Source organism: Coturnix japonica, unplaced genomic scaffold, assembly GCF_054131305.1.
Source record: "Coturnix japonica strain WE unplaced genomic scaffold, WE-NBRP24 Scf048, whole genome shotgun sequence".
NCBI classification, from domain to species: Eukaryota; Metazoa; Chordata; class Aves; order Galliformes; family Phasianidae; genus Coturnix; species Coturnix japonica.
The window spans coordinates 1,856,562-1,875,286 of record NW_028188951.1 but is presented as its reverse complement, the minus strand read 5'-3'; the positions used below and the strand labels follow the sequence as shown (position 1 = coordinate 1,875,286).

The following is an 18,725-nucleotide window of genomic DNA, read 5'->3' as shown; positions in this document are numbered from 1 at the left end:
ACATCTGAAGTTAATCATCTACCAAGGTGTAACTGTGAAGGGAATACGTGTTCTTGCACATATGCTGTTACTGTGAGTGTCACTTGAGCTCTCATAAGAGCTGTTTCTTCATTAAGCTGTGAAGCCATGAAATGAAGGCTGCAACCCAGCTACCAGCAGCCAGGCTGCCCTGCAAAGCCCTCATGTCTGTGACTGAGGATGCTCTGTTTTTCGAGGAATGGCACCCCAAAGTCAGGTACAGGACTGCAATGTGTGCCACACTCTGTGTGACACAACACGTCTCCATTGCTGAATTTCCTTCAGCAGGCATTTCTGAAACAGTAATTATTTCTTAGGAAAAGGAACTTCAAATGGAGGGTAACATTTATACAAATCTCTATACCTGGAAGTCTTTCTTAAAAAAAAAATAAATCTTTATGTAGTTGAAGAAAAGCAGATCAATACTCAAAAGCATGCAGTTCATTCAAGCCTTTAAAGCAGAGGTGAAATAAATCATGGTCTGTATTTAAAACCACTTTAAACCTTTTATTTTTTCCTAACATCTTACTGGGACTAATTTAGCATTAGGGAAGATAGAAACAGTGACATCAAAGCCTCTCAGGTATTTCCACCTTCTGATTCACATTTACTGCTCCCCAACCACAACCCAGCCAGGTTCTCAGCTTACAAAAGGATGATGAAAGTATTATCTAATTCCACACAAAAGCTGAAGGAGGATGATTTCTTTCCTGCTCTATCACGATACACAGGGTTGAAGCAGTATCTTATCAGATGTTATTTTACAGCACTTCAAGAAAAAAGGGACATTAATTCAAGCCAGTACCGCTGACTGACACCACAACACTGTAATAACAATGCCCAATTATTTTTTTGCTAAATAAGACATCTTGAAATCCGTAAAGGACACAGACTTGCAAGATTCCAGAGCTCTTAATTCAGTAGATGTCAATGGGAACAGGATAGGTCCCATGGAGTCCTAAGCTGTTTAAGGGGGAAGACAAAAATAAATGAACAAAAAAGCCCTCTGAGAGTTTATGATAATGTTCTGGTCTTCAACAGAAGTGGTTGTAGCAGTGCAAGCAAATGTCACACCACATTTCCTTTCTATTTTCACACATTATAAGTATCCTGAAATACATAATTAAGCTGAGTGCTCTTCTTAGTTACACAGTCAGTGTGCTAGCGAGTGAATGGGCTGTTTCGTGGTGGGCTGTTCAATAAGCAGAGGTCTTGAATTACAATTCAGCTACACGGAAAGACAATTTTAAAAGCCCTGAAGGAAATCCTGGCCCTCACACGGTGGGGTTTTTTCTTACCTGGTTTAATTCTTCATCATTTGCTACAGCCAACAGGATGTGTCTAGGAGTGACTCGACCCTTCTTGTTGTCCCTTGCTGCATTTCCAGCCAGTTCCAGAATTTCCGCTGGGAAAAAAAGTAAGCCCCTTTTAATTACACAGTGATTTCTCTTAACCACCACAATGTGTTATTTAGCATTCATTAATAATAATAATAATAAATCTGAATGCTATAACGCTATTCCTGATGGCTGTTGTACATCCTCTCTGAAATATCTAAGCCTAAAATCATTGTCAGCTTCCCTAGGTGCAGTCGCTGGAGGCAGAATGCACTTTTGAGGACCTGTGGTCTCAGCTCTATTTACTTTGTTGTCCTTCTGAAGTTCTCGACTGTTCTGTGCTTTTCTCAAGTTCACTGTGTGTTTATTTCCCCCAGTTCCCTCTTCTATAAGGTGACAGAGGGCCAGAAGTACATCAGTTAGATTGTTGTAAAACCTGTCACAAATACAAATGCTGGTTTGCACCACTTCCATGTTTTTCATTACTAGAGAACCTGCTATTCTCAGTTCCTTCCTTGCAACATTATGAAAGTGTGTAAGCGCACATCCAAGTCAGAATACTGCAGATACAAACTACTCAGATGCTATTCTTACTTAATTATTTTTTTTGACTCTTTAAGAAGTTGGGCAGAATATGTAACCAATAAATCACATTTTGTTTGCTTCTAGTAGATCATCCTCTTAAAAGAAATGTCCAGCCCTGACAAATTGCCCTTAACAGCTGCACTATGATGACTTTTATTGGAATTAGGAAAGATTAACTTGCTCTTCTGTAAGGATCTGTGAAGCACAGGGCTGGAGCCTTACCTGCTAACTTATCTATCTTCCACTCAACAAGCCTTGGGCAAAGAACATCATTAGCTAAAGCAAAGTCTGCGGAACAAGAAAAAATAGGCAGCATATGTTTATCTGCCTTTGCAGCTACAAGCTATTGCTGTCTTCATTATCCTTTCACCTCCCTCTGCACAGACTGTGCTTCACTACTGTTTTTGGAACTCTACCTTCTCTACACCTAGAACATGAAAACATGTGAAAATTTAACATTAGAACTTGCATATCAGAGTGCTTTCACATTTAATATGGAACTACTCCAAGAAAACCCTCCCATAAGCTTGCTTTAAAGGCAAATAGAAGTAAATTAAGATTATAATCTTAACATGAAAAAGATTGCAATCAAGGGTCATGTGACCACGTGCCTTTACTGCAGCACACAGTAAATCTTAAGCAATACAATATAGCACAGACTAGGGCTTTTCATTAGACTGAACTTAACACGATTCTCCAATTATTTTCAATCACAAGTCCCACAATAAGCTTACAATGACATCTACAGGATAAAGTACAGCTGCTTCTGGATGTTCTACAGTGAAGTTTCATCAAGGATTTTGGTGGACTTTCACTGTTTTTCTGTTCTTTGAAGTGGGCAATTTACTTTATTATAGGGCAAGACGGAACGCAAAGTCTAAGCCCCAGAAAGTAACTCTTATAAGATCTCATGCTGACAACAATTAATTTATTTTTAAAGCAGGATTAGCAGGGTAAGGTCAACCTGGCTATGCTTTCCACACCTCCAAAGAACAGAATTAAGCTGGCATAATCCTTTCCACATACCTCTCATAAGCCACAGCTCAGACATATAAGGTTTAGCCCGCGCTGCCTGTTGTGACAGAGGACCTGTATCACATTCCATAGGACAAGCTGCGCTCTTGGTTACACCCTGCACATTCCCACTGTCCTCAATTAAGATTCTGTGTCAGTGCAGTGCCACCATCTCCACCTCTCTAGAGCAGGAATCGTTTTGTTTGTATCTCAGAGTTTACTACAGGCTGAAAAGAACGGCTGTGAGCAGCAGACGGCTTTTTGGTTTGCCTCTGCTTCCCCCACCTCCGCTCCTTTACTGCGTCAGGCACCGCTGAACAGTTGGGCCGTGTTATTCTCTGCAACCCATCGGCATAACTATGCGGGCAGGTCATTTTGTAACTAAAGAGCCTAAGAAAGTGTTATGCCTGTAAAGCACAGAGGAATGTTTTATTTGTTCCTCATAAAACTCAAATGTCTGCCCTGTACAGTGGAGAACTGTTCTTGCAAGTGCTAAGCCCTCTTCCTTGGACAGGAAACTCATTTTGAAATTACAGTTTTCTAATGGTCCTTTAGGGAAGTTGAGGTACCCCACTTCCTTTTTGGGAACAGAATGCTTTGCACTGCTGCTGAGGACCACAAAAGAGGAGCTCAGGGAGAAGAGGAGGGTATGGAGGGTGGGTTTTTCCTTTTGACCTTCTCCTCACAGCTCTGGCCATAGCCAGGCACTGCTGGTGCATGCAGAGAGCCTACTGCACAGGGAGCTGCACAACCCCACTGTGCACACAGGGCTGGACAGAGGGGACCCTCAAAGGGGATGGGGCAAATATAGAGAACAGTTTCTTGATTTAACACTGACAGAGACAATCAGAGCCCTTAGAATATGCTGGACAGGAGACCTTCTAGATCCGGGTGAGATCTGAACTACACAGCTGGATTCTGCTTGCAGCCAACTTTCATAACCATCCTATATTACTTTGACTCTACAGATTTAAATGGTGTTTCATCCATGTTTTAAGCTAATCTTAAGTGAGAAAATCTGGCCTTGTCAGTAAGGGAGCTGATTCACATTTCCAGAACAACCTCTCTGAATTTAGGCACGTGGCTCAAAGAGTAGTAGGTGGGAAAAGGTAATTAAGACTGCAGTTCCATCCCAATTCTGCAGTCAGATCCTTCTTTGGGGCAATGTTGGAAGCACCCATCTATCAGCTTTGAGGGGCTGAGTCAGAGAAGAACTCTGTTTCATTAAAGGTAACATTCTAATGGTGTGTAACATCACTACAGAGAGCACCATGAAGCAGGAATGCAGGCAATCAAACGGAGGGCCTAATGCACAGATATAAACTTCTTTATTTAGATACCATATCAGGTTTAATGATTTAATTATATCTAAATTTGGCATTTATGAACACAAACCAAAGTATGTGAGCAAGTAAACAAATAGCAATCATGAGAACTCTTGTCAAATGGATGCTCAGGAATATCCATGTAATTCAACAGAATCAAGACATAAAGCTTCGCTATTGTTGAGGCAAAATAAAATCCTGTGAGCTTTCATATCAGACTCACTAGGCACATATATCCAGCCAGAAAAACAAAGCAAGATCACTTTGCAAAAATGAGGGCTCACAGAAAGGATGCAAGTAGGTTGCATAACGTCTGTTCCACTCCTGCCATATATTTACTCAAGGCTTTTCCACCCTAGAGAATAATTACATGGCCACCACAAAGGCAACTATGAGACATACTTTATAGAGGAGGTTTTTTTTAATGTATTTTTTTGAGCATGAGGGAAATATACAAGTTGCTCATCACGACAAGCTCTCAAAGATATAACTCTTCAATTTTTATATATTGAAATCTAGGTTACTAGGAGGAGATGCCCTTTATAGCTGGCTTATAAATGACTTTCCCTGTGCTTTTAAATGCATTTCAAATAACAACAAAAGCAGAAAAACACACATTACTTCACCTGCAAATATAAGGAAAAAATCCAGTAAAAAGTGGTAGAAAGCAAATCATTGGGCAAGAAAAAACTAAATAGGAATGTCATGCCTGCATGTGATACACTGCCATAAGAACTACTTTCCTGTAGCAGTGGATGTGTTCGAGTCAGAGTACAGCACGAACACATTAGTTTGATTCAAAATACTCAGTTTAAAGTGAATGCTTGAAGTGGGAAGAAAGCCTTAAGTTGGGAATTTTTTTCTCAACTTCAATTTAATTCTCATTTATACCAAGTGAAAAAATCCTTTGCAGTTCTTGGAACCAGGCAAGTGGATATTGGTAATGAAAACTGGTCTAAGCCTGTTCTCAGCACTCAAACAAAAGCACCAGGTTTTATTTTTTTCTTTCCCTCTCCTGAGGTTTCTAAAGTTCAGTTCAACATTTTAAAAGGAGAAAAGAAAACAGGTTGTATATCTTTGTACTTAAGCCTGAGATAAGACCACAGGAAAGGCTGTTCTCAAGGCTTTTCCTACTCAAACACTATCAAAAATTGTTAGAAGTCTCCACAGAAACCTCATCCTGGAGCAAGCTGCCAGAGCAAGTTCCTCACCCTTCGCTTGCAGAGACCTCTCTGCTCTGATCCTCTCTTGGACATCCTACAAAGTTCCCAGTTCCATTACTTGCATTTATTGTATAGCGACACAGCTGCTCATCAAGTACCGGGGCGTTGGTGCTTCATAACACTTGCAGATTTTGAAAAAAAACTCAACACTGAAGTTAAAGTAAAACAAATCACTATTGGACATAAGCAAATCAGGCACAGTAGTAACTATAGACCTGGATATAAACAAAATTAAGCGCACGTTTCTCCCACTCCTACACAATGCACCAGTTCATTTACCCTAACAAAGTATTACCGGTCATTATAGACTAAGACTCCTTTATAGCTTAAATGACAAAGCCTTAAGCTTAGCATGCATTCAGGCTGTCATACTTTCTAAATGTAAATACTCAATTTAATCTGGTCTGAGTTCATCCCAAAAGTGTTTTGGGTTGGCTTTTTTTTTTTAATGTTGTTTATGTCTCAAACTCAAAATCTGTTGTTGCATTGAATCCTTTTGTCTGCCTCCTCTTCAGGGAGATGAAATCATAGCTCTGAAAATTCAACCCTTAACAACTAACAGGTGATGCGTTGACATAAAGCCAATTTCTGAAGGCTGGAGCTCCAACAAGGAACTTTTTCCAAAAGCAATTTTGAAGCCCCTCCTCACAATAAAATATCTGAGGACGATAACCAGAAATGAAAGAAAAATGAATGCTGACACAATTCCATTGAGAAAAAGCGTATTGGCTACAGAGCCAGCTATATGACAAGGAGTCTGTTCATTGTACTTTAAATTAATCAACCTTCCATCAGCATTTTATTGACTTCAGAATCATTTTGCATGATTCCGGAAGGTTTTAACCCAATCAACCCCAATCAACAAAGGTTGTTAAGAGCTTCCTGCATTCTTCTCTCTGTATATTCCACCCAATCCCCCCGGAATCCACAGTCCCAACAGTGGAGGCAGAATCATTCAACAACGCTTTCCCTCTTATGCATTCCAGTAAAGGAGTTCTCAGCCCCGGTTCAAAGTCATGGAAATCTGATGCAGTGAAAATCAGCTCGAGATATTTTACTGCCATGAACAAGCTTTGGTGAAACCTCAACTCTCAGCAGGGCAATCATTCTCTTAGGATGCGATAAAAAACCTTCACGCTTCAGTCTGTGAGCTGTATCAAAACTAGGCCCCTTAAAGGAGAAACTGTGAACCTTGCCAAGTTATTGTAAGTTTGGTGTTTCTGGGAGGCAGATGACAGACTGCTGTTTACATAAAATTCAAGTTCAGGCCACAAAAGCCACTTCCACTTAGAGCCTTCTGATCTGGCTCACGCTGTTCTTCAGCTCTTTTTTCATTTCCACACTTCATATGAAACTTTTTGCTTCCCCCCCCCCACCCCCCCTTTTCTTGTAGGAGATGCAATGCTATTTAACATACTATTACACCGTGAGTACTAATTTCAAACATGATAACCTATTTCTCCTCTGTTGACTTAAAGAATCCCATCTAACTCTGCCTTTTTTCTTCTCTTCCTTTGGAGCTTTCCCTACCCCAGCAGTTTACACTCTGCTCTCACTCCCAACAGTCTACATATGCTTTAGAAATACACTCTGACATGATTAATTTAACTGCTGCCAGACATTACTTGATCAAGTGCAGCATGTGTGCTTTGGTCTGGCTGTTACAGAAGGCAGGAGGCTGCTGATGTCCTCTGACTTGGTTCTAGCTTAGTCTTTGACCTCTGTAGGCATATTAGGAACTTACATTTCCAAACATTAAAGAAGTCAAATAGCAGATGCCAATCATCTACTGAAACTCAGTAAATATTAATAATGTTATTAACCAAAGAAAATAAAGAGATGACTTTGTATTGAAATTCTGGAGTTCACTGAAGTGGCTCCAAACCCCGGGCAGAAAGAGGAAATAGCAATGTATCTCAAGGGCATGTGCAGCCATGCCCACATAGAGAGAAACGAAGCTCATGAGTTACAGTCAGAGCCCTCACTAAACAATGACCTGATGCAATCCATGCATGTTGTGCTCTCATTTTTGTAGCATGTTCATTTCTACAAGATCTGGCAGATGTCGATAATAGTTTTATTAGCTACCACCTCTGACAGCAAAGCAAGCAGGATTCCAAGTTTATTACTGAAAACATCAACTCATTAAACCAGAATTCAAGCATTCTTAAGCAAAACTTACAGCATAAAAGAAAGTACAGTTAGAATGCTTTTTTCCCTTGATGTGAGACAAAAAGTGAGGAAAGAAATTGGCTCTTATCAGTGATGTCATAAAAAAAACAACCCAAAGCACAGCTCTGACATATTAAAGTGAGAATTAATATTACTCTTTTAAACTCTCCATCAAAATTCATAAAAGCCTGTTGCTATACAGTGTGGAAAATTTGTTTTGGCAGCATTGAGCCACAATCTCTTCAAATTGCTGGAAAACCCCCATACAAATTCCAGCTCTGCAGACCAGGCCTGCTTGCAATTGAAACATTATTGGCCATGGACATTTAAGAACACAATATAAATGCAGCACTCAGTCTGAGGACAGAATAAAATATTTGATAATTTGAAGTAATGAAAGCATTTACACGCATGGGCTGCAGTGTCTGAAATGTTAAAAACATCATGTTTGATATTTCCACAGCGTGCCATTACTGCTAACTTAACCCAGTGATGTCCTGTATTCTTTCACATGTTCTGCAAGGCAGGGATAATAGGGATATTATGTGAGAGCAGTAAGCCCTGAAGGACTGACCAATCATGCTAGCAGCTCTCTCATCTAGTAGGACCATGGGATTTAACCCAAGTTATTTTCACCTTAACAATAATACATATTTCTTAGGGGAAAAAAAGCCCAACAGATGTTTGAATTGCCTAAGATAATCAGTGATGAAGCACAGCCTTAAAATTACATGTTTTATGAACCTAATAGCTAAATAACAGCCCTCACACAGAACTTCTGTTACTGTGTTCTTCAGACTAGCACAGATTTACTAAAATACTGTTCCCCTTTATAGCTGCTGACCTTCAAGCCATGCTCACAACACTATTAAACTGAACAACAACTTAGAACAGAAGTTGTTGCTTACTTGTAAATTAGACAAGTAGAGATGGAACATTACTAGAATAAAGAGTATTAAGAATATTAAAATTTAACTTGATTTTAGCTGTCAATGGGAGACGATAATTTGGTGATCAAGATGTGAAAAACAAAAAAGAAATGAGCACCAACAACCCTAATGAATCATTTTGGTCATGATCTGTGAATGAAACAAATGCAAATTTTTATACAAACATACAGCTCTGAAATAGGCATCTATACTGACCAGTCAGTATGCACTGGGAGGGCTTCTATCATGTGAAAATGCTTTCACTGTTATTGTTTTTCATCTGTGTGGCTTGCAGAAAACAGCAGAACCCTGATCTGGTAAATTGCTTTGTGTAAGGTTAGCTCTTGTAACCAGGGGAGCCACTGGAGTTTGTGGGACTACAAGTTAAGACAGGCACAGACTTAAGGGTTCACAGGATAGGAGCCAAGGAAGGGCTAATCAATGAAAGAAAGCTCTTCATTTACATACATTAGAAGCACACTGATTCATGCGAGTGTTAATTCAGAAAGAATGTTAGCCACTCCTGTTATAAAAACTTGAAGTTTTAAATCTAAATTGTCACTTCTTAAAGAATTGCAATTTTAGCTGTGACAATCTCACTTCTGCTAAGGAAAAGACTGAAGACTTAAGTAAAAGAAGAACATCACAAAAGAGCTTTGCTATGATTCTATTTTTTAAAGGCCTCTGCCTGCAAGGCTTTTGCACAAACAACTCTGATGTGATTTAGGCCCAGTATTAATCTGTTTTAAAAGCACACCAGAGCTGAAGAGGTAGTTTCATGCTTGCTTAAATAAGACCTGGGTCCTACAAGCCCCTTAATTTACTTTAAACCTCTTCTGGGACACAGTTTGTAGCATAATGCTGTAATAGGGATTAGTGTTTCTGAAGCTGTCTGTTTAAATGGAAGGAATGTATATCTTGGTAGTGAGTACGTCTCAACTGTATCAAAAAGATACTGTCAATTAATTCTCTTCTTAAATTTCATTACTCCCTAAGGATCGTTATTTATGGCAGTCTCAGAATGCCTGGAACTTCAACCTGCTTTCAACCTAATGCTTTTTTACTGTGGACCTCTCAGCTACCCCTCTGCCTCAAAGCAGAAGCTCAGCAGTACTTCTGCTTCGACAAACAGGGCAAATCATTGTTTTCCTCTGTGACCCTGTAAAATTTTTCAGCAGCAAGCAGAACGTAAGAGGTGAACAGCAGTTCAAGCTGATCAGCTTGCACTTTGGAAAGTGAGCATCTGAAGTGAGCAGTTAAACACTGTGCCTTCAGGAGGAACTTGTCTTTTGCAGCCAATCAGCAGTTGGCTTTAGAAAGTTTTCCACATCGAAAATTAATCAAGGTGAAAATGCAATGAACTGAACTCCGTCACATGAACCTCCATTAAGGGATTCTGGTGACATCAGAAAGCCCAAAAACAAAACCTAAGGTGAGCACCAGGATGCCTCAGATGCAGTTCTAACCCTGGGACTGAAAAGGTGCTTATTGCACATTTTAACAAAATACATGATCAACAATGGGCAGTAAAATCTCTCTGGGGGAAAAGAAAAACCCTAATGGAGAAAACAGACATTTTTTTCCTGCCTCTCTTCAATAAGTACAGAACAAATATAAATCAAAGTCTTATTTCTTCTGTATTCCTGTTCTCCTGCTGTTCTATAAACTTCCCATTTTCCTCATTTGCTATGACATTTTAGCAATTGGAAATTGTTTACAGCATAGAGAAGATGATGGGGGCAAGGGGAACAGAAATTGCTTGCAGGCCTGGTTCTTGCTGCCTCTAAATACACTCAGGAGATATACACACACACACACACATATATATATATGTATACTATATACACACACATATATGTGTACACATACTTATTTCCAAGGGCAAGCACTGTTACCAAAGGACCATATTGTGACCTATGCAAGCTGCAGATCAAAAGAGACAATAACTGTTTACAAATATATCTGGATGGGTTTGGACAAACACCAGCCATACAAGGCCATCTGAATGGCTGCAATGCCCCAGCCAAAGGCAGCAGCCACCTTCTTGCCTGACTCTGTATTTTATTTGATACAAACTGATACTGACGCACCATGTTGCAAATGAAATAATGAACACAGTTTTCCACACATGTGAAGATAAATAAGCAATAAACTATTGCAACAGAAGAGCCACTATAAGCAAAGATGACAGAAGGAATTAGTAACATCAAACTTCTGACAGCTTGAGCTAGTTAATAATGCCTAAAATTAGTTCTGCAGCATAAGCAGAAATCAATCAAAACAAATAGGAACCATAAATTCTTCATCATCCACACTATTGCTCCAGAGTGAAGAAAGTATATCCACTTGCTTTATAATTGGTAAAACGCAGTGATATCTTCTGCACACACACTTGTATCCTATTTACAGTGGACGATACATATGATTTCCTTAGATAAAAAGCAGGAAAGGATGAGCAGGTGATATGACTATAGAAAGCAAATTGCCAACACTTGGTGTGCTGTGGGGAGAATTATCTTACAATATTTGTTACGAGTAACAGCAGAAATTCTAGTAAGAGAAAAATGCTCTTTGTGCAACTCTTAATACTTAAATATGTTGAAACGTGAGATAAGGAAAACCACTATATTGGCTGCAAGCATTATGGGGGTTTTTATTATTATTGTTAGAGTCACTACAACAAAGAGCACAGGGAAGATGTACTGTAGCCAGGCCCTGCAGAAGAAGCCATCAGAAGCCAAGAGAATGAAAATCAGCACAGCAAACATGCACAGCATTTTGTTCACAGCAACCAAAGCAGCCAGACTAACCTGTGAGCTAAAACCAGGTATGTTCCTGCACTTGGAGCTATAGAGCAGATACACAAGCTAATAGAAAAGCATGGGAAGAACACAAATGTAGCTTGAAAAGAACTTTGTTGAGCATAGACTGAAGAAGAGCTTAAATTACAAGTGGACACACATGCTATAAGAAGTTACAGAATGGGTATTTTCTCTTTTTGATGAGCACATATATAGTAACAGAGTTACCTTCAAAGTAAAAGCAGATAAAGTCATAACTACAGATGGACCCAAAACTGAACTGAAAGTCTGAACAGCTGGAAGCATTATGGAAGTTTAAATCCCAAGCTAAATCAAAAATCCCAGATCTGATCACGTTATGGCCTAATTTCAGATTTACATCCGGAGTTCAACTTTCACAAAGGCCAGCAAAATTTAGCACCTCATCTTTTAGAGGACTGAAGTGAGATGCTGCACACACATGAACTAGTTTTCAAACCTGAGCAGGTTCCTTTCTATTAGGTCATATTTCTGCCATTTCATCTCAGCTTTTTTTTTTCCTGAAGATTTTCTTTCCTGTAACTGCGTTTCATATTTCACATTTCTACTCTCCCTCCTGGATGTTTTCTGACCTATGCAGTTTATTATCATGGTCTTATCTCCATTATGTCATGTTCCTGCTTTTATTTTTAAATGGCTCAAACTCCACTGAGCCTCAAATGTGAGCATATTTAAGAGCCTCAAGAAAGAAATAAAGATTTCTATTTTTGTAAGGTAATAACTACCAACAGGATAAAAATAAAATAAAATCACATAGAACAAAAAAATCTCTCTGCTTCCCATTTCAGGGAGGTGCATCTGAATCATACTGAAAAGTACGTGTTATTTCAAGCTCAGAAAATCTATTAATCATTAATTATTAAAAACTTTGCTATACAGAGCGTGGAAAAAAAAGCATACAGAAAGTAGGAAAAAAAGTCATCAGGCTGAAAAAGTCATAAAACATGAAACTAAGTAGGGGAAGAAAAAGAGTATCTTTGTTTTTGAGACATATCTATCCTTGTAAGAATGAAAGATAATCTGGACTTACATGTCATGAGGGCAAACCAACTTTCAGAGGGAAAAAAAAAGAACAACAAAAAAACCTTACCTCAGAAAAAACCTCAACATTCTGAGGGAGAAGATGCTTTTCCACCTAAGTTCTCCTTCATCCTTCCCTCCCCCGCCACCTCCTTTTACTATTTCTTAAAGTAGCAGCGTGTGTAATTATTCATTAAAAAACAAAAAACATCTCCTGAACCAGTATCTTTGGATGTACGTTAGTTGAAGAGACACTTCTATTTCTCAGGCCTATACTCTGCTGCCTAAACAGTCACTACCTCAGAAAACCTTTTAAGTCAGTGAGCCAATAACACATGCTGCTCATTAGCAGAGTCTTGAGCTCACCTGTATTGTTCTGTTTCATGAAAAGGGCAGCATTCAAAGCCCCATTCACTCTAAGAGGCATTTTATTTGAGTTGTTATTGCTCTAAGCAGGAAACCCAGCTGAAGGAAATGTTAATTTTTAAGGCCATCTATGAAGTTTAAGAGCATTCTTTTAAAGAAAAGGTTTAAATAAGGAAAACAGTGAATACGAACAAATGAAAATAAAGAAGTTTAATGGCTCAGAAAATTCAGCCATGTAATAGGAGTACCTCACAGAAGTTAAGCACTTAAATATTCTCTGTTACCAGTCTTCATTTTTAGCGATGGAAGAAGGTTTATAGAAGAAAAAAATAGATCACCCTATTTCTGTCCTTCCTTGTCAATATCTATTATGAGTTGTATCTAAAATAGCCTTCAATGCCTATAGTCATAGCTGTCGATCAGGGCACTTGTTAAACCGTGTGCTTTACTACTTTGTCCTCAAACTGAAAAATGAAAGAATGAACTTTAATTCTTCCCCAGAGAATCAGCTCAGGATCACAGCTTAAAGATCACTGTTCCCTGGACACACTTGCACCTGCTGCAACCAGAATGTGGAAGTAAACAAATGCACAGTAAAAAGAGTTACTGTTCTGAGATGTGAGATCCAGTCCATCCTCACCCATGTAAGGACCCCTCAGATTGCCTATATGGAAGAAGTCAAAGCAAATCAAATACCAAACTGCTCAAAAACTATCTGAAGCAAAAGCGGGGGTGACTGTATCTTACTTTTGGCTTAGATGTGTGCACAACAGCAGTTACTCAAGCCATAACTTATTTATTCACTCAAAAGCCTTCTGTAAATCAAAGGACCTTTTTATGCTTTTCCATTAGCACACTGTGCAAATTCAGTCTGTATTATTTCTTTTGCTGTTTCATGTTGTTCTGCAAAACCTACCTGTCAGATATTCCAGTACAGCAGCCATGTACACTGGAGCACCAACACCAATTCTGTACTTCGGATGGCCTTTCTTAATATAACGTAGCATTCTTCCAACAGGGAATATGACTCCAGCTTTTGCAGAGCGTGAAGTCTTGGTTGACTTCTTCTTTCCTCCCCTGCTGGACATTTTGTCTGTGTTGGGTCTGGAACAGCACTCTGTGTATTAGGGGGAGAAACAAAAACAAAACTTTATCAATAGGGAGAACAGCATTTAAATGATTTCAAGTGGTAATCGAGGAAGTAATTTCACATAAACCTGCTTTGAAATTACTAATCTGGAATTCCTAACATGTTAAAACTGGCACCATTAACTGGATTTTCAAGTGTGAATGAATTTGCGGAACACAGACCTACACAAGGTAAACTACATCTCCTGTACACTGAATGTATCTTTCAAAAGGACGTGAAATGAGCCTGCTGCAATTTGAACCTCCCAGCAGCCAGCTCTGCTCACAGTGAAGCCCATCAGATTCCTAGAAGGCACAGTGTAGTGGTACAGCCTTCAATCTTTCCATAACAAAACAGTGGTCTAAACATCCAGCAGCTCTCTGACAACTGTATCTCTGTTTATCTTGGTGAAGTAACCTCCTGCTGATTCAGCTGTCAAATATTATTTTTCTCTTTGATTTCTGCTTAGGCTGTAAATACAAGCTGGCAAATCCAAAGAGGAGGAGAGTTTGCAGGCTTTCAGCGTCACACACTATGTTTTAAAATTAACTTGGAGAAAAGGAGACTGTCCAAGTCTTCCCCTCCCTCCCTTCATCATGCCTGAACTCCAGGAAAACCAGAGATATGAACCAGTGGTACATCCTAGCTCTTTTCTATGTGTCTAAACCCTAACAGAGGAGAATGCGAGTCATTAGTGTGATTATATACTCCTCAAAAGAAGCTCTTTAAGCCTTCTTTCCCATTATACCACTTCTCTGTTTCCCTTTTATTTTTTCTCTCATGTTCATACTGAATTCTCTCCTTCTCCTTATGAACTTGACTGTATTAGTTAACATCTGATTCAAAACTAAGTAAGCTCAGAATTAGGCCAAACAGGTTTACCAAGTCTACTTCTGCTCTAACTTCTTATCTGCACCGACACATCCTGAAGTCTTTGAAACCCCAGTGAGTCACTGAGATACAGACTATGTAACTAGCAAACAAAGACCACTCAGGATAACTAAAGAAACTCAAAAAATCAGCCATTTCTTTTCCACTTCCATACTATGCTCATCAAAGTGCATAACTTGTTAAATGAAGGAATGTCAGCTGGCTCATAGATTGTTACAGGTAAACAAAACAATCCTGGTTTTCTTTTAGCCAGACAAAAGTCAGACCATGTTTATGAAAGCGATATCAACAAACAGACATGAAATCGGAAGGGAAGCCACTGAAAGCATTGCTTCCCCTCTCCTCACTGTGAGCTCAGCTCTGCAGCCACACTGCGAAGAAGACAAATGCCCATTTTGCTCCCTGGAGAAAATGAAAGGCACAACTGATTTTAAAACCCTCCAATCTAACTACAGCTTTCCATCTGAGCTCTGTCATTGTTAGGAGGATGGCTGGGTGTGGTTTTGAGTTGGCTACGGGCTTTCTGCCTGCATTCTCATAGTCTGTGCTCCATTGTCATCCTTGCCACAGATGTTTAATCTCATTAAGAAGTTCACTGAATTTAAGCACTTGGAAAAGCACACAGAAGAAATATCCATGCTTGTAGCTTCCCCCTTCGTCCCTTTGTTTTGTAACTGATCAGTGAATGACAAAAACCAGATTTATTTTTTTCCCCCATGGAAAACCTGCAACACTTCAATGGTAAAACTGTATTAACTGTTTGCCTACATGTTCAGCGCTCTCCTTTTAGATGCCATGCAAGCCAGAATACAAATTACATTCAGATATACTTTCATTGCTCTGTGCTAACATATACAAATAGTAACTTGTGAGAAACTCACATAGCTTGCAAACTTCATCAATGGGAAAAAATATATATATCAGGTTCTTTATTGATACAGGGGAATCTTAGTAATCTGCATATCAAGAGTGTTACACTAAACGCTAAATTAAGCATTTAACAATGAAGTGTCTCTATAAGACAAGAATTGGATTTTAACTGCCACAGTAAGGTGCATTCTGTAATGCACAACACTCCTGAAAGCAGGTAATTAATTCCCTGTGAAAATCAATTTACTTTCCACAGCTGCAGCAAGGGTACTGATGTAGAACAGGATAGTGTGGGGAACCAAAAGGTCAAAGTGAATACCCTGTGTTAATTACAGATCTTGCCTTCTCACTGGTTTGAGTCTAATAATTGGGATGGCAGCAGTTAAACAACCTACCTGCACTTCCAGCAAAAAGGAAGGGGGGAAAAAAGGAAGAAATGACTAAATCCAGGAGAACTGTTCAAAAGGGACCGTGGTCATCCTGGGCTGCATTTTCCCACAAAACCAGAATACAGAGTTCTTCCCTCCATGTAAAAGGAAGACAAGAGTAGAAAATGGAAGTCAATAACCTTGAAGTTCCCTGCAAAAGTTCTAGGTCCATCCCACCTACCCCATGCTGGGCAATGCAGTCAAAGGGAAGGGGGAAGAGAGCCCACAGAACACCTTGCTGGATCAAGCCTTCCTTGGGAGCAATACAGCTCTGAGCTCCCACAGAGCCCTTCTGCAGGTTGTTGTGGTCATGATCCATGAAACACAGTTCACTGAATCTATGGGATGGTCAGAATAGATGGAAGAGAATATGGAAGTTCTTATCTCCTGACTGCTTTTATTCCCCTTCATGAAAGCCATGATCTGCTACAACATTTGGATCAAAGCACGAGTAAAATATGTGGCGATACAGAATTATTACCAAAGAAGCTTTGAAGAACCTGAAGTAAATACAACTTACCAATCTAAAGGCTCAAATGGAAGAAATACATGGATGGCCATGCTGTAGCTGACAACAGAAAGAGATGAAAGAGCACTGCCTTTTCATTTTTAGTTCCAAGGAAGTGACTGTTCATAGCGAAGTAAAGGAAATGGTTCCTTCCATGCAGAAACAAATGGGTACTGTATATCACTGTCTCTGGATATATATCACACATCCGAAATGATGCTAACTCTGTTGTTGACATGCTGCCTTTTGTTGTGGCCACGCTCAGCCATCCTCCCTTATCAGTACACACTTGGCTGCTCCTTTGCAGCATCTTTGATTTGGCTCAGGAGATGTTCTTCCCTTTAACATACTGTTTTCTACTTAATAACTTCAAACCTTCTGTCATCTGGAATTACCTCGCACCACTGTATACAAAAGGGTACATTCTTACATAAGCTTACTTTACCACTTCTGCATTGTCTAAGAAGTTCAGTTTCCCCTTTATTTCATACTGTTTGTCACACTGATCTTATTTATAAGGGAAAACTTGCCTAAATGAGAAAGGCGGGGTCTTGAATATTGAACAAAGGAAGCACTTCTGCAACTTCAACATATCAAGATAATGTGATGAGTTTCAGGCTTCCATTCTTATAACACACAAAAACTTAGATGGTGGGGGGTGGGAAGGAAGCTCTAGTTATGTTTTAAGTACCACTTTTCATTTTGATTGAGAAAGGGCAAAGAAAGCCTGGAATGGGAGTTCTTGGGGCTTAATTATGGATTCAGGATCATCACTTTAGAGAACCTGCTTGTCCTGCCTTTGAGAAAGGGATGGATGGGCCAAGGAGCTCTCAGTCTTTTCTCTAGTTCTAGTTCTCTATATGGCAAAAAGCATGGAAAGAAAAGAGATTTCACTTGCAACAGACAGAAAGAAATTTATTGAAGTTAGATGTAAAGAGCACAGCAACGGATCAAAATCCAAAGAAAACAGTGTGCCTTACATGTTCTCAAATGGTTTATCTTTGTAACACCAGAAACTCTGGATCACCGCCAATGTTAATGAACCAGAGCTGTCTGCTGAGTCACGCAGATGAGGGAGGCAGTGCTCACCAAAGGGTACTTTATCACATCTACCATAGTTCAGACTGGATTTGGGCAGGAGGAAAAACAAAAATCACAATCCATCTTTTTCTTTCTTTCTTTCTCCCCTCTTGCCTTGGCAAGAAAATCACTGAAAATTACTCCAAATGTATTTCAAAGTATATATATGTACACACAGTTACTGGAAGGCTTTGTCAAATGCACAAAGATTTGGCAACCAGCTGATACAGTTTAAAAGTGGCTGTTCACAAAGCTATCGCTGTGATAATCAAGGGATATAGCACTGAGGAGTCAACCTGGGAAGTCCACCTTTGGCTCTGAATAAAAGTTGTTGCTCTGTTTCTCAGTGGCTTTGCTGTGCTACAGAATGCCCTACCTCCAGCACCTGGCCTTTTGAAAAGCTCTTAAGGACTGCAGCAAGATTCACGCTGCTTTCTAACAACCCCAAATTCACAGAAATGAGAATATGATGGTATATTGACTCACAGTGAAGATTCAAACTAGAGTGCCTGCTGTCAGGCCTTTGCAAGCCAGAAATATGTATTCCAAGAAGCAGAATAATCATCAGGTATAGCAATGAAATCAACATAATCGATATTTTTCTGGTTGAAACTGGATGTTAGCCATAGTTTTCTGTATGAAGATAAATACTTTTAAATGCCAAAATGACCATAGGCATCTGCTCTTCTGAAAGGTTTAATATCATGTAGTTCTGGAGTACTTGACCACACATCCTGCTATCTCATTTCCAATAGCTCAAATTCCAGTACTTCATTAGCTCAGCCAACGTGACCCTTTACTCAAATAGCAGTAATAATAATTAAAAACAACAATACTAACAGCTTTCAGGTACTGGTTCTCAATGACTTAACAAATTAGTGTGGGTTCTACAGCTGTCAGACAGGGGTTGTTCTCACTGCAGGCTCACCTTGGTGTATTAACTGCATTTAAATCTATAGGATCACATCTGTAAGTATGGTGGAATGCAGT

The 18,725-nt window shown here is 39.4% G+C and overlaps 1 protein-coding gene across 21 annotated transcripts in view; it reads right to left on the bottom strand.

Annotated features, from left to right (window-relative positions):
* Positions 1–18,725, bottom strand: part of MACROH2A1 (macroH2A.1 histone) — a 53,449-nt gene that overhangs the window by 21,342 nt on the left and 13,382 nt on the right. For all 21 annotated transcript variants that reach the window (XR_004308885.2, XR_001558157.2, XR_001558156.2 and 18 more), the window contains exons 2-3: positions 13,746–13,946; positions 1,317–1,423 (exon numbers count right to left, since the gene is read on the bottom strand). Coding sequence is in view for 11 of the 21 variants with exons in the window: in XM_085532124.1 (XP_085388250.1) it covers positions 1,317–1,423; positions 13,746–13,917 (279 nt within the window). In the remaining 10 variants the exon portion in view is untranslated. The remainder of the gene's footprint in view (positions 1–1,316; positions 1,424–13,745; positions 13,947–18,725) is intronic.